Source organism: Gekko japonicus, unplaced genomic scaffold (assembly GCF_001447785.1).
Source record: "Gekko japonicus isolate JY-2015 unplaced genomic scaffold, Gekko_japonicus_V1.1 scaffold9, whole genome shotgun sequence".
In the NCBI taxonomy this organism is placed as follows: Eukaryota; Metazoa; Chordata; class Lepidosauria; order Squamata; family Gekkonidae; genus Gekko; species Gekko japonicus.
Genome location: NW_015168044.1, coordinates 1029967 through 1046190, shown reverse-complemented (window position 1 = coordinate 1046190; position 16224 = coordinate 1029967). Strand labels below are relative to the sequence as shown.

The window sequence follows — 16224 nt, the reverse complement described above, 5'->3', positions numbered from 1 at the left end:
TTCTTCACCCAAAGAGTGATTAACACTTGGAATTCACTGCCACAGGAAGTGGTGGGTGCTACAAGCATGGACGGCTTCAAAAGGGAATTAGATAAGCATATGGAGCAGAGGTCCATCAGTGGCTATTAGCCACAAGGTATAGCTAGGGGCTCTGGGGCAAGTGATGCTCTGCTTGGTGCTTGGGGGGGGGGGTCAACAGTGGGAGGGCTTCTAATGTCCTGGCCCCACTGGTGGACCTCCTGATGGCACTGGTATTTCTGGCCACTGTGTGACACAGAGTGTTGGACTGGATGGGCCTTTGGCCTGATCCAACATTGGCATCTCTTATGTTCTTATGTTCTTCCGGTTGCCTGCTCTAGTTTGGGAAATACCAGGAGATTTGGGGCGTGGAGCCTAGGGAGGTTGGGGTTTGGGGATAGGAGTGACCCCAGCAGAGTATAACATTATAGAGTCCACCCTCCAACACAGCCATTTTCTCCAGGGGAACTGACCTTGGACTTCTAGAGATCAACCATAATAGCGGGAGATCTCCAGGTGCCACCAGGAGGGTGGCAAACCTTTGTATCACATCCATTCTCACACAAGGACTCTCCATCAGACAGGGCTACAATTTCCCTTCTGAGCACTCAGTTCCCAGGCATTGGGGGGGGGGGAGAAGAGATTGGATTTATACCCTGCCCTTCACTACCCAAAGGTGTCTCAGAGTGGCTTACAAACTCCTTTCCCTTCCCCTCCCCACAACAGACACCCTGTGAGGTAGGTGGGGCTGAGAGAACTCTTGACAGAAACTGCTCTTTTTCAAGAACAGCTGTGCCAGAGTTATGGCTTGCCCAAGGTCATCCAGCCAGGTGCAAGTGGAGGAGTGGGGAATCAAACCCGGCTCTCCCAGATTAGAGTCTGTGCACTTAACCACTACACCAAACTGGCTCTATATAGGGAAAGGGTGATTAAGTCTTCTCCCTATGCCATTTCCCCAACCTGAAATGGCCCCAAAGGGTGCTATTTGCTCCATTTGGGAAACCTACATTGCCCCACTGGTACACCTGGAACCCCCAGTGGGGCAATCAGAAGCCCATCGGGCTGTTTCAAGTTAGGAAAAGGTCAGCGGGGGAAGGTTTAAGCATTCTCACTCCATATGAGATTATCCATATCTGAAACAGGTCTGTCCACACCTAGAAACTGAATTCCCAGCAGAGAACTCACAAGACACATCTGATCGAAAGTCCTCTTAGCGGACCTGGATGTGACATGAGGATGGTGATTAGATCTTCCTCCTCATCCCCTGGTTTCAGGCGAGTGCTTGTTATGTTGGAAGTAAAAGTGTGGGGGGAGAAGTTGCAGAAAAACAGTAGCGGGGGAGGGGGAGGAGTTAAACATCCTGACCACCAGTTTTTCCCTGTAACTGACAGCCATAGGTCCGAGGCTCAGCTCTGCCACCAAGTGTTTCGATATCCTAGGAAGCACCATGTACTCCTGCCAAAACACTCAGGAAACTCAGGAAACACAGCGTTCTCTGCAACTCTTCTGAGTTCCAGGGAGCAATTTCTTCAGAGATTATGAAAGTATATCTGAAAGCATTGCCTGGTGGGCCATTGAGAGTGGGCGGGGGAACCTGTCAACTGATCCTCGCTGTATAGGAATGCCACTTATTGCTTGTCAACTATGTGCAATGATTGTATAGGTCATGTTTTTATTTCAGTGCATCTGAATTTCAGTGTGTCAGAAGAAAATTCAGAGAATATCACAGTTCATTCAGATAGAGAGAGCCGGATGGCTGGATTTGTTACGGAGCGAGGTCTGGGTTGCTGTGCAGACAGCAGAATGTTCTTTTAACTCTCAAACGTGTTCTACTTGCATGCCCGTGTTTTTCTAATGCCCGCCAAGTTGTGTTTTTTTTTTAATGCAGCCACCTGTTCTGCAGTCTGCGACTTTAAGCTGCCTGTAAGTAAGGATATTAATATGCATGCTCTTCTTTTTTTTTTAAGGATTTTAAAAATTAATCATTTTGAGTTTCTTAGTCTTTGCACAGGACTGGCCTAAGACTTTTTGCTACCCCCAAAAAAAGAACCCCTTCACCGTCTTGAAGCAAGATGAGGTGGCAGATTTGGGGCAACATGGAGGGTGACAGAGACATTTCCATCCAGTACAATCTGCCAGGAAGGTCTCTTGTGCAAACCTAACTGAAATCAACAGGAGCTGTGCAAGGGAACAGGCTGCTAGTATTTATTAGTGGGAAGGGGGAGGCAGTTTAGATTTCCCTCCAGGGAACGGTTCAAAAGGCACTTCCCAGACACCTTCACAATGCCTTGGAGGACGTTGGGGCATCTTCTCAGAACACATGCAACTTCATCAGTGTCTATGAAAATATTAGTTCTCCAGGCAACAACTTAGGTCACGTGTTCAGCTGAGCCGGATCTGTTTCACACGCTGCCATCTGCCCTGCCTTTACTCCATAGGACTTTTTATCATTTGCTAGTGCCTGCTTGCTACAACTGAGCTGTGCCATTATTTCCATGTGTATTTTGTGGAGCTGGAGGCTTGTTACATGCTAGGTATTTTTTAAAAAAGAATTTAAAAACAAAAACTCAATAGTCTATTAGAAGTTTAATGGGAGCTTCATGACACAAATGTTCCTATTAATCCTACTAATTAACTTTGCATGGTTGTTCACAGTAGATCACATCCATTTGTCTTCCTCTGTGCTGCCGAGATCAGTGCCGTCACCTCTCCCCTGGCTGGCTTTCTCCTTTTCTGGAGGAATGCCAGCCACTCGGCGATCACACCGTGGACACTGATGATGTTCACACGATTATATAATCAGATGTGACTGTGTGATAACTATTGGGATATTTGGTTAATACAGCAGAATTTGCCCAGTCACAGAAGCGCGATACTGATTGCAGTTAAGTATATTGCAAAGAAGGTAAACTTACATTTATTCAAGTAGGTCTAGTTCACATTCAGGTTGCAGTCAAAAGAAGAGAGAGAAGCCTAATCCAAAGAGTAATTTTCCTGTCGCAAATGGCCAGCTTGTCCGGCATCATCTGTGTGAGAGTATGAGGGCACTGTTTCTATGGGAGAGGCCTGTATGTCTCCACGGAAGACCATGTAAAGAATGAGAGAGGACAAAGGGAGAAGAGGGATCAGAGGGCAGCTCCCAGGTTCACACAAAGAGAGGTGTCCTATTCAAGGAGATAACACCTATACACACTTAGGGTGCGTTCAGACGGGGGCTTTACATCGGTTAGGGTTCTGGTTGCAACCTGTGTACTCACCGGCGTTCACACGACGAACATCTGCCTCCTGTCCCTAACCGGTGTAAAGCCCTTTACACCGTTGCACTCTGCCACTAGGTCCCAAGTGGTGGTAAACTGAGTGCAACGGTTGTAAACGGTGCACCCCGGCATCTGATCGCTCTCCAACATTGCAGAGACACTTCCGTCGGAAGCCTGAGGCTTCCGGCTTGCCCCCGCCATTTTTTTTTTAAAGTAAGCGATATGCGCTCGGGCGAAGCTTCGCCCGAGCGCATATCGCTTACTTTAAAAAAAAAATGGCGGGGGCAAGCCGGAAGCCTCAGGCTTCCGACGGAAGTGTCTCTGCAATGTTGGAGAGCGATCAGATGCCGGGGTGCACCGTTTACAACCGTTGCACTCAGTTTACCACCACTTGGGACCTAGTGGCAGAGTGCAACGGTGTAAAGGGCTTTACACCGGTTAGGGACAGGAGGCAGATGTTCGTCGTGTGAACGCCGGTGAGTACACAGGTTGCAACCAGAACCCTAACCGATGTAAAGCCCCCGTCTGAACGCACCCTTAGAGTGATGTAGCGCCCCCCAATGTTTGGGCATGCTGAGTTACTCACTCCAACAATAACATCACTCAGATGCCTGCTCCCAATGGTTTACTTGAGCATCAGAGCTCTTGGTGTGCCAAGAGCTCCATCAAGCAGCTTCAGGACAGCCTGGGGCCTCTTCTTCTGTCCCACTGCATCTGGGATAAGTGAATTGGGGGTCGGTCTGTGGTCCCTTAGTGGCAGAAGGCTACAAATTGCTATTGAATGTTTTCAAGAAAAGCATACACAAACTTCTGGTCTCACAGATCATCTTTTTTTGAACTGCTCATTTGCTGCTGTTTTTAATTGCAAAACGACTATGTAATTATGGTTGCATTAATTTTTGTTTTATGGCTGTTGTGAACTGCCTTGAAGACAGAGACATTTACAAGTACCTCCTCCCACAGCCTGTCATCTGTGCTGTGCTCCAGTTTAGGGATGATTTTATATTTCTCATTCCTGGCATTTTGACCCCAACATGTTGATTCTCCTTACACAAATCAAGCCCATAATTCTTCATTTCCAAGCTATTTTTTGTTTCCTTGCACCATTTAAGGTACACATTTTAAACATTATATGTGCGTCAACAAATCACCAGCATTATACATACAGTATTTACATAAACAATATATATTGTGCATATTAATAGCATACAACATAATGAAGATGTTTAACAGATTGAAGGACCAAACAGGAATAACCAACCTAATTTTATTGTTGTTTTATGACATTGCTTAATTTTAATCTGAGCCGGCCCTGGCTGGGAAAGCGGGATAGAACTAATAACAATAACAATAATAATAACAATAACAATAATAATAATAATAGTTGTTGTTGTAGTAGTAGTTGTTGTTGTTTATATGGTTACTACTTGTTTGGTTTTAATTCGGGGGGGGACATAATGATGGAAATAACTATGTAAAAATTGGAGAGTGATATGTAAATGTACCCTTCTTAATTGTGGATTGCTGAAAGTGGGGTGACTGGCTGTGTAGAGTTATCTCCACTGTCCCCAGACCGGAGAAATACATTCAAATCTACCATTCCAAATTACATTACATTCTACTATATATTACACTCAGGAGTCATTTCCTGCAGGAGCACACAGGAGCAGAGCTCCGGCAGTAAAGAGCCCAGGGGGCGGGCACATGCAACAAGCCCCACCCCCAGCTCCCAGCAGCCCTCAGTCAGAGCAAGAAGCAGCCAGGTAAGTTGCAGAGCTCCCCCTGGCCCTGCGGTCCAAGACAGTCCAGTGGCACCTTTAAGACTAAGTTTTATTCAGGTACAAGCTCTCCCTCCTCCGTGAGGACAGATCTGCACGTCCCCCCCCCAATAGCTAGCAATCCAAAACAGTCCAGTGCAGCCTGAGCGGTGGGTGTTGCCTTCTGACACACTTCCGGTGATATCAGGGGGTGTGGCATATGCAAATAAGTTATGCTAATGAGTTATGCTAATGAGCTCCTGCACCTCTTTTTCTACGAAATGACCCCTGATTACACTACATTATATTACAATCTACAATTCTAATCTACTATTCAAAACAAGAAATAAAATAAAGAGGATGTATGGCCCCGCTGGGGGATTGGTGAGAATACAAATGTAGACTGGATGAGGTTAGCATATGTAGTGAGATACAGAACAAATATCCCTGTTAAGTCCTGGATTCCATTGTTCTTAGTGTTGTAAGAACTTGCAACTCAACAGTTTCCCTTTCTAGTCTGCTCCTGAAGTTCCTTTGCAATAAAACAGATACTCTGAGGTCACCCACTGAACGTCCTGGAAGGCTGAAGTGTTCTACAGGTTTCTCAGTCTTGTGATTCTTGATGTCAGATTTCTGTCCATTTATCCTTTGGTGTATGTTTTATTATTTAGAGAATATATACACTACTCTCTCTACGGACCTGTTCAAGGTGGCTCATAGGTAAACACAATACCATACAATCATAAAAAATACAGAAATTATCAGTGTTAAAAGCAAGTCATTACAACTTTTCATGCTATAAAATATATTTATATCCCACCTTTCCGCAAGGATTCAAGGTGGTTAACAAAAAGATAATAAACCCACAATGACAAAAATCAGTAACTTGATCACAACAGCAAAGCCAGAATTCTGTTCTCCTTCTGTATGCTACACATTCAAGTGGCACAAAAGGGACAGGTCCTATTCCCCAGGTGAAACCTTGTGCAGAATTCAGCTGTGAAAGTCTCAGTTGGTTACCTTATGCACCAAGGAAGAAATGGTGATTTGGACATATGTTGGAAGTGGAAATAAAGAGGGGACTACATTCAGTTTCTGAACCATGTCCCAGGCTGGATCATCCTGCCCTCCTGGAAAGCCAGAGCCAGGCTTCCTGCTGGCCTGGAAAAATACGCATGGGGGCTCAGAACTGAAAAATGGCCACGCATTTCCTTTGTGCTCCTTGCTTGCCTCTCTAGCCAACCAATGACAGCAAAATGGCTAGAAAGAGTTTGAAACAAAACACTGTAAAAATATGCCCGAAGGCATTCTATGTTTCTGAGATGTTATGAGTAAGGATGCTGATTTTTCTTGATGGTTGTGTTTTCTTGTATGCATGACTGATTTTTATTTATGACTTTTCCATTGCTATGCTGTTTTGACAACTGAATCCCTCAAGTGGCTTATAAATAAAAATATATTATTAAATCTTATTATTAAATAAAACTCAAGCAAAAACAAGAGATAGTGACCCTAAATGTGCTGCTTATGTCTAAAAAACCAGACATAACAGCACACTATGTTGGGGGACATTCCAGCGGTGGGCAGGACATCACACACAACATCCCCAATGTGATGACATCACCCGTCACTCTGGTTTTTGGATAAAACTCTATGGTTTTTTACCTTCAAAACCACAAAGTTTGCCCCCAATCCAGAGCATCACTGCACAAAGTCCCAGTTTAGTGGTGGAGTTTGGCTGGTGGCAGTTGAAGCCCTCAAAAGCGGGGAAAGCCCCCCCCCCCAGGACCTGGGGGCTGGTAACCTTAATACAACCAATCTAAGATTTTGCCCTGGATATTCCAGAGAATTTTTAACAAAATAAATAAATAGTTCCTAGTTAAGCACACTGGAATGTTTTGGATGGTTTCTGGTGATCCGACAATGAAACAGTTTACTGTCACTCCCAGGATCAACTTCAGAGTCTCCTAGTCATCTGTTCTTCTACTTGTTTGCTGATAAGTTAGCTTTGACATGACTCTGGGCATGTGGAAAACACTTAGCTGCTAAAGGTTCTGGGGGGCTTTGCAAAGGCTGTTACTAAGCAACCCATGAGATACCTAATATGTTATGGGACATTGTCCAAATCTGCTGTTAGAATTTTTGACATAGCCTTTATACTTTATACTTAATACCCAGCTCTATATATCCTTATCCTACCCTCCTGGTGATGCAGAAGAGGTCCTGAATCGCTGCCTGGCTGCTATGGTTAATTGGCTAAGAGTGAACAAACTGAAACTAAACCCTGAAAAGGTAATGCAGGTTGGGAAGGCACAGGACTTGAAGGACACTGTTCTCCCCATTTCTAATGGAGTTCAACTAAACCCTTGCTGACTCAGTTAAAAGCCTTGGGGTTATACTGGATCCATATTTATTCCTGGAGAAGCAAGTTAATGCAGCTGCATAAAGTGCTTTCTGCCAATTTAGCCTAGCACATAATATGACCTTGATGCACTGATCTGGCCACCTGGATCCATGCCACAGTAACATCAAGACTAGATTACTGTAATGCACTGTACACTGGTCTCCCTTCAAAATCAACTTGGAAACTCCAATTGGTCCAGAATGCTGCAGCTTGTCTATTAGAGGGAGCTAGAGGGAGCATGCACATTACTCCCATTCTGCAGCCACTCCATTGGCGGCCCACCTGTTACCAGGCTAACCAGTTGAAGGTATTGGCTATCACATACAAAGCCCTTAATGGCCTTAAAGGTAAAGGTTTCCCTTGCTCGAAAGCCAGTCGAATCCAACTCTAGGGGGTGGTGCTCATCTACGTTTCCAAGTCAAAGAGCCAGCGCTGTCCAAAGACGTTTCCATGGTCATGTGGCCGGCATGAATAAACGCTGAGGAACACGGGATGCTGTTACCTTCCCACCGAAGTGGTACCTGAGAGCCAGTTTGGTGTACTGGTTAAGTGTGTGGACTCTAATCTGGGAGAACCGGGTTTGATTCCCCACTCCTCCACTTGCACCTGCTGATGTGACCTTGGGTCAGTCACAAGCTCTGGCACAGCTGTCCTTGAAAAAGAGCAGTTTGTGTCAGAGTTCTCTCAGCCCCACCCACCTCACAGGGTGTCTGTTGTGGGGAGGGGAAGGGAAAGGAGTTTGTAAGCCGCTCTGAGACTCCAAGTGAAGGGCGGGGTATAAATCCAATCTCTTTTCTTCTTCTTCTTCTTCTCTCCCCCTATGCTCCACCACAACAACATTGTTCATGTCAGCAGGGGCTTCTGCAGGTGCCAACCTGCAAGGACAAAATCAACAAGTGCCCGTACATGGGCTTCCTCCTTTGTGGCTCCCACCTTATGGAACACCCTTGCCTGAGAAGGTCAGGAAGGCTCCCACCCTCCTGGCTTTCCACAAACTATACAAAACTGAATTATTCAAGAGAGCTTTACTGTGCAGGTAACTGGGTTGCTCTGTACAAAATGGTTCTCAAACTTATTTGGAGAAATGATAAGGGATTGTGGTCTATACTGCTGTGCATAGCTTAGTGTACGCAGGATCCCATTATGTAATTTTAGTACTGCTTAGAGTATCATGTTAATTTCATGCTGTGCTTCAGTTCTTTCTGGTTGGTTCCAGACTTCTAAAATCCAAATGGACTGGTTAATGAAGGTCCCATTTTGTTGACTACACTGACTCTCTGTGCATAATCCACCTTGAGTCAAATAACATATTTTAGACCTACTTCTTTATTTTTATTTCTCACATTTTTATCCCGCCAGAAGATATGGGGAGTACCTCTCCTCTCCATCAAGTGCCAGTATAAAACATTAAAAGCAAAATAAAACAATCAATTTAACATTAATAAAGTGCTCAGTGATATTATTGCTGCAATCAAATCAAGATGAAGGCTTAAGAATATTAACCCAGGGCAGATCCATCGCGGTACTGTAAAGTTTTATATTGGGCCGTCCCTTACAGTAGTTGGTGAAGGTGGTAGTGGCGGCTCCTAATTAAAAGCCTGGCAGAAGAGCTCCGTCTTGCAGGCCCTGCAGAACTGTGAAAGGTCCCGCAGGGCCCTGATCTCCTCCGGGAGCTCATTCCACCAGGTAGGAGCCGCCACCGAAAAGGCCCTGGCCCTGGTTGCCACAAGCCTGGTCTCTCGGGGGCCTGGAATCACAAGACGATGTTGGGACCCCGACCGTAGTGCTCTCTGGGGTATATATGGGGAAAGGCAGTCCCTCAGGTATGTCAGACCCTGGCCATATAGGGCTTTAAAGGTAAGTACCAGCACCTTGAAGCGGATTCGGAACGCTATTGGCAGCCAGTGCAGCGCTTTCAGCCCAGGCCGGATATGGTCCCGTCTAGGGAGACCCATCAAAAGCCTGGCCCCAGCATTCTGCACTAACTGCAGCTTCCAAATCTGCAACAAAGGCAGCCCCATGTAGAGGCCTTAGTTGTCCCATTTCATCAAGTCTCAGCTTTCTCATAAGACTACTGATACTCCAGGACAGACACAGAGTGCCTGTTCAGTGCAAATGGGAATTTCTCTTTATTTTGCTGTGCATATGTGCATGTCTTCTCAGTAAGGATGTCAGCCTCCAGGTGAGACCTGGGGATCCCTCAGAATCACAGCTCATCTCCAGACTACAGAAACCAGTTCCCCTGGAGAAAAGGGAAGATTTGGAGGGTGAACTCTATGGTTCCTGTCCTCCCCAGGCTCCATCTGCGAATCTCCAGGAGTTTCCCAACCTGGATCTGGCAACCCTACCCCACCCATCCCATGCTGGTGGCCAGGGGGGACCTGTCAACCCTACTTCTCTGCTGTCATTCCAACAAGCCTCTAATGCTATAGCTTTCCCAATAACTCTGCCTTGCCTATATCTGACCTGTGTTAATATATGCAAGGAAGGGAAATGAGCTCTAAAACCCTTTTGGCAAGAGGGTTCTGCAAGAGAGGGTTCTGCGTGTTTCGATGTGGAAAGCTGAAGCTGAGATGTCAGAGTTCTTCACTGAACTGAATTTTTCCCCCAGATGGAAGGTGGAAAAATAGCTGATTTTTTTTTTTTTGAAAAAAATTATCTTTAAATTACAGACCTGTCTCTGCCAGGTCCGCAGTGGTAACTACCAGAGCAGGAGTGGCAGGCAGTGTTGCAGCAATCTCAGACTGAAATGTGCTCAGCAGTTAGAGAGCGCCGTCTCCAGCAATGTTATTATTACAAAATGAAATTGTGCTTTTTTCATCTGTTTGTTGCTGGTTTCATTTACATTAATTAGGTTTGGCTATTACCAAAGTCAAGTTGTTTTGTTTTAACAGATTAGGTGAATAGTAATAAGGAGGACCAGGATGTTATTTTCTATACTGGGGTTTTAATACGGGGCCCCACCAGGTATATTTCATGCTTCCTCTTCTCCTGAAGGGTAGGAAATTCAGGTTAGCTTTTACAGGATACAATTTAATTGGGAGGAAACAACAGTGGAGGTATATGTTGCCTTTCCGGTAATCTGTTTATGTCCTTAATATTCACCTTGAACAGGAATGATGGGTCACAGCAGCAAGCACAGAGGCAGGGGGGCTATGCTAGCTCCACAGCCAGAGCAACCCAAAGGGCTGCCAGGTGCTTACCAGCTACCAGTGGGGGCTCCAGTCTGTTCCCCCAGGATGCTCTAGCATTTGGACAAAAAAAGCCCCTCTATGGTTACCATAGAGTTTTTACCAAAATGCTAGAGTGTCCCCTGCGTGACGTGCCTGGCACAGTAACGGCACCTGAGGGTGACATCATCATGCTGGGCACATCAGGTGCAAGGAAGCTGTTCAGGGGTGGGGCTTCCTCTGCCGACCAGCTAGTCAGTGGTGGACTGAAACCCTCGAAAGTGGGGGAACCCCCACCACCCCCAGGGGTCTGGCAACCCTAGCACCCCCGCACCATAGCCAGAAAAATATTATTGGGAGGGAATGAGTACAATGGTGGAGAGCAAATTATTATTTATTTACTTTATTATGTATTTATACTTTATAATTTAAATAAATCCTTCCTTTAGAAATAGAACTAGAATTACAAAAACTAGAAAAGTGCAAAGAAGTATCAGATTTGCTCAGTGAATGAGATACGATGTAGTGCACAGTCTCTACAAGAAGGTTAAACAATAATCCATTTTGTTTAAAACCAAATATCCCCTTCCTTTATTTATAGAACTAGAATTACAAAAACTAGAAAAGTGCAAAGAAGTATCAGATTTGCTCAGTGAATGAGATACGATGTAGTGCACAGTCTCTACAAGAAGGTTAAACAATAATCCATTTTGTTTAAAACCAAATATCCCCTTCCTTTATTTATACATGATGAACAGTCTTGTAAATGCATGAAGATCCTTGCCCCCATATTATTTGTCCCACTTCCACTTTCCTGAGTTGGAGAGTGCCAAATGAGAATCCCCTCCACTAACATATTACCATAAAAGCAGAGGTCGATTCGGGGAATCGCGGGGGATCGCCGTTCTCCCGGGTGAGGTGCCAAGGGGGGGCACACGACGAAGCCCTGCCCCCTGCTTTCGGCCGCCCCCTGCTTCCAGCCTCATTCTGTTGCAGAAGGAGGAAGAAGCAGGAGGGTAAATTGGCATCCTCCCCCTCTGCCTGGCCGAGGCCACTTCACATGGCCTCCGCAAGGACTCCCAGCCCCATCCAGGAGCTTCCCCGAGGTAGCTGTGTTAGTCTGTTCCTGCAAAATAGTCCAAGAGTTCAAATAGCACCTTTAAGACTAACAAATAGCACCTTTAAGACTAACCTTTAAGACTAAGACTAACTGAGTGGTGGGTGTGGCATGACACACTTCCGGTGATGGCAGGGGGGTGGCCTTATGACACACTTCCGGTGTAAGGGGGTGTGGCCTTATGACACACTTCCGGTGATGTCAGGGGTGTGGCATATGCTAATGAGTTATGTTAATGAGTTCCCCTAGCTCTTTTTCTACGAAACGACCCCTGCATAAAAGTGTCTGTTTCTTCCTCTGACCATGAAATGAGGCTTTGCTAGCAGAGATTACAGAAGAAAGTGCATTTTCTTGGATCGATGGCCCCTTTGATTCACAAAACCATTTTCCATTGAAGTCACACACACAACAAACCCAAAACAGATGAGAAGGGAAGTTGGGGGTGCTCCCCTCTGCAGATACAGAGAGTGATCCCCCTCCCCAGCTGAACCCAGTTAAAAGAGAAAGCAAAATTGTTGCCAGCACCAATTCATCATCACCATTTTACAGTGATTTTAAAATGCTATGCTCTTTCCCCCCACCCCAAGTGTTTTCAAGGGCCAAAACAGCTGCACGGACACCAGCACACACTGTAAAATGGTCTCAAGTGTCCTTGTGAAAGGCAGAATACAGAGGCTGCTGCCGCCTCTCACCCCCTCTGATTCCAGCCACCTTTGAACCCTTCCCATCAGAGCTAAAATAGAGAGAGGGGGGAAAGCTCCTGCTTTAATGTGCTACAGCGCTCCTGATCAGAGGAATCCATGACTGGCACAAGCTAACAAGCCAAGGCACAAAAAGGGCTGTGTCACATGCTTCAGAGCACAGCAGGAGCAACTACTTTGTGCAGGAAGCAAAGTGCAAAGAGAAATCCGGAGCAGGAGGAGGGAAGGAGACACCCTCTCTCATTGGCAGAAGACTTGTGACAGATTTCACACCAACCACTAGTGCTGATTGGAGGGGCATGACAAATGATTGAAGGGGTCCCGCCCCTTTGTGCACCATCATACATGGCTATGGGCCTGCACACCCCTCCATTCACACATTCCTCCACACATCCAAATCCACCTCTCTGCTAGATAAAGGAACATTTACTTTGGACGCCATTCTTAGACACATGCTGACAAGCAAAACTGGTTTTAACCCTTTACCTCCTACATCAGGTGGATAGACATGTATTCCTGCTGCTTAGAACCGCCAAGTGCCCATTAGTGTCTAATATTAATGCCAGCCATTTAAATGCCAGTTCCTGACGTTCTAGCCCCGTCACACTGTGAAGCCCCCAGCAACGCCTGTCTCCTGGCCTTGGCTTGCTTTCCTGGCTTTTGTTTGTAGCTGGTTCCCTGGATCCAAACTCCATGCTCCCCTTTCATCTTGAATACTGGTCAATATCCTACAAAGATTTTTTTTTTTACAAGAACCTACCACTGGTGGTACCATGCTGCATTCCCATGCAGAAAGAAAACCTTGAGCTACTAGTTCATTACTGCATCACCAGAGGTGCAAGAAACAGTATTCCCCCTACAAAAGTATACTGCGTCACATGGTCTTGCAGAGTCAGATCAATCTTTTCTGCTATATCAATTTCACAGTAAATGCGCCATCTGCTATTTCCCACATGTACAACACGGATAGGCCCTATGGAGGCCAGTGTGCCTGTGGATTGGCCACCACTTCTGACCCTGATGCAGCCATGCCCTTATAGCAAGGAAGCTCAACATTTGTTCTTTTATTTCCAACAGATCTCCCGCCTGCTGGAATCACATACTGAGTACAGTTATTGGGGGGGTGGGGGGTGGATCTGCAATGCAGATCCACAAATGTTTGTTGCATACTGCATGTCCATGGTGATTTGCCACAGACCTAATTGCATGCATAGGGTTGCCGTAAGTCGGAAGCAGCTTGACAGCACTTAACACACACGCCATTGCAGTAGGGATGAGCAAATGTTCCCCGTTTTATTTGCTTTTTATATTCATTTCTATTTCTTTTAATGGCTTCCATTTCCTGCTTTTCATTCTTAGATATGTAGATTTGTTTGTCACGTGTACACAATTTATACAGCATTTATAAGTACAACTAAGTCATTTATACCCATTATTGTGTAACATATAACGTTGACACACAAAGAACACAGACAAATGCATACATCTTACAAAAAAAGTTTTTGTGAGGAAGCAACCAATGTTGCACAGGTTCTATTCTCACAAGGACGAAGAAAAAATGAAGCCGTGATTTGGGGGTCTAAATATCAGGGATGAGAAATTCAGAAGCATCCCTAAACTGCTAATCATATTTCCCCCTTCAAAAGATCAGCCAACTCTATAAGCAATATAATGCATATTTGAGTTACTGTTTTAACTTAATTGTGCATCATCTTGCATATAAAAGTATTCACTTCTTTTTTGTAGCTCCAATAATAATATTTTCAAACCTTCTGTCTCAGGTCACTTACACTCAACAGTGGATCTGATGTTTTTGCATTAGAAGAGGAACATTATACATATTTGTGTCATTTCAACCTTGATGGCATCTTTCTGTTTCACAGTCCAGAGACCCTGCAAGCCTCTAAACTGCTGCCAGTATTAAGCGTCGCAATCCTTACCTCATAATGGGCCACGCGCTGAGATTCTGATATTAGCTGAGCGCTGCACACTTTACAGTAGGTTTCTGTGAATAATTCCTGGTCAATATCCGATGACTTCATCTGCTTACAATGACACAAATAAAACAATAAAATAAGAGAGAGTGAATCATTGTCGTCACAGTCCTGGCACACAACTTGCAGCAGATATCAAATAGCATTTCACAATGATCCGTGAAAAGAGCTGAGCGAATAACTTTCTTGTGAGAAAGTTAGAGATAAAGTAAAAATTGCCATTACAATGGAATTAGACAGTATCAGAAGCAAGTCTATGCAATTATGCAGACTGGAGAGTTGTAGTTTCCCCAAGCCTAAATATTCAGCAATCTTATGTAAGACCCATCAGTCTTTAGAAGGCTTGCAAGTAAGTGTGGAAGTACAGAGACTTCAATAAAGAGAAAATGAAAATGCCCTTAAATCCGAAAGTCAGTTTTGATGTTAACCAATAATGCCGTCAAAGCTCATACTCCTTTTGTTCTGTGTACAGCAGCTCTTAATACTCTTTTTCAAAAGAGAAGTCAGCCTCACAGCCTCCCATTTCTACTATGGAGTGGATGATGCACTTGAGCACAAAAAGAATTCCCTCTTCCCTCTCTAACACATATCACGGGGTTGTTGTGAGGATATTATGGAGGTGGGTGAATTCATGTTTGTCACGCTAAACTCCTAAGAGGAACTGTAGGATAGAAATGTGATAGACAGAATATGGATTAGAATATACCCCGACTTCCCAATGGCTGGAGGGAAAGTTAATTCTGGTTGTGGGATCATCTTCTAAGGTTGCCAACCTCCAGGTGGTGGCTGGAGATCTCCCTCTATTACAACTGATCTCCAGGCAACAGAGATCAGTTCACCTGGAGAAATGGCCACTTTCGAAGGTGGACTTTATGGCACTATACCCCTTTGAAGACCCTGCCCTCCACAGGCTCCGCACCCAAAATCTTCAGGTATTCCCCAACCTGGAGCAAATTGTCTAACTGAGGAACCTCTGTCAAGCTTTTGAGAAGAGTTCCCTTACACTAGTGTATCAGCTGCCCTCAAAATATCCCAAATATATAACAGGGATAACAAAAAAAACAAAACCCAAAACCAAAACACCTGTATTTATTCATTTATTTATTTAAATTATTTGGAGACTTGCCTTTCTCCCAGAAGTCTGGGACTCAAGGCAGGTAACCCAACATACTGTTTTAAAACAATAAAATATAATTAAAACTTATAAGAAAGCCACAAATTAAAATCACAGCAACTGGTGCAAGGGAGGGAGTACTGGAGGGGAGTGGGTGTCAAAACAACCTCATCTGCAGCAGTCAAACATCATGAGAACATCTGCCCAGTGCTGCACCACTGGCTCTCCAGTCCGCCCATATGGGTTTTCCTTTGCACACACACCCTCCCAGTCCATGGGGCCTTGGAGTGAGGATACACCAACTCGGAGCTTACCAGCTGCTGTCCTTTATACAGTTTCTATCTCCGGTACCTGGCAATATCCGGTACCTGGCAATATGTTTTAAGGCACACATGGCCTGGCCCGACAAAGTGACATTTATGTCAGATCCGGCCCTCGTAACAAATGAGTTTGACACCTCAGCCCTAGTAGACGGCTAGATGGCCATCTGTCAGCAATGCTGATTTTGTGAACTTAGGCAGATCATGAGTGGGAGGGCAGGAAGGGTTGCCTCAGTGCTTAGTTCTTGTAGCCCTTTCTTGCACGCCCAGGGAAATGCTGATTGCCACTTTGGGGTCAGGAAGCAATTTTTCTCCAGGCCAGTTTAGCTGGAGATTCTGGAATTTTTTTGGTCATCTTCTGGGCATGGAACA

The 16224-nt window shown here is 45.1% G+C and overlaps 1 protein-coding gene across 1 annotated transcript in view; it reads right to left on the bottom strand.

Annotated features, from left to right (window-relative positions):
• ZMAT4 (zinc finger, matrin-type 4) overlaps positions 1-14466 on the bottom strand; it is a 187914-nt gene extending 173448 nt beyond the window's left edge. Inside the window, exon 1 of the mRNA XM_015414212.1 lies at positions 14365-14466. Within this exon, the coding sequence (XP_015269698.1) occupies positions 14365-14466 (102 nt within the window). The remainder of the gene's footprint in view (positions 1-14364) is intronic.
• Between the last annotated feature and the right edge of the window lie 1758 nt (positions 14467-16224).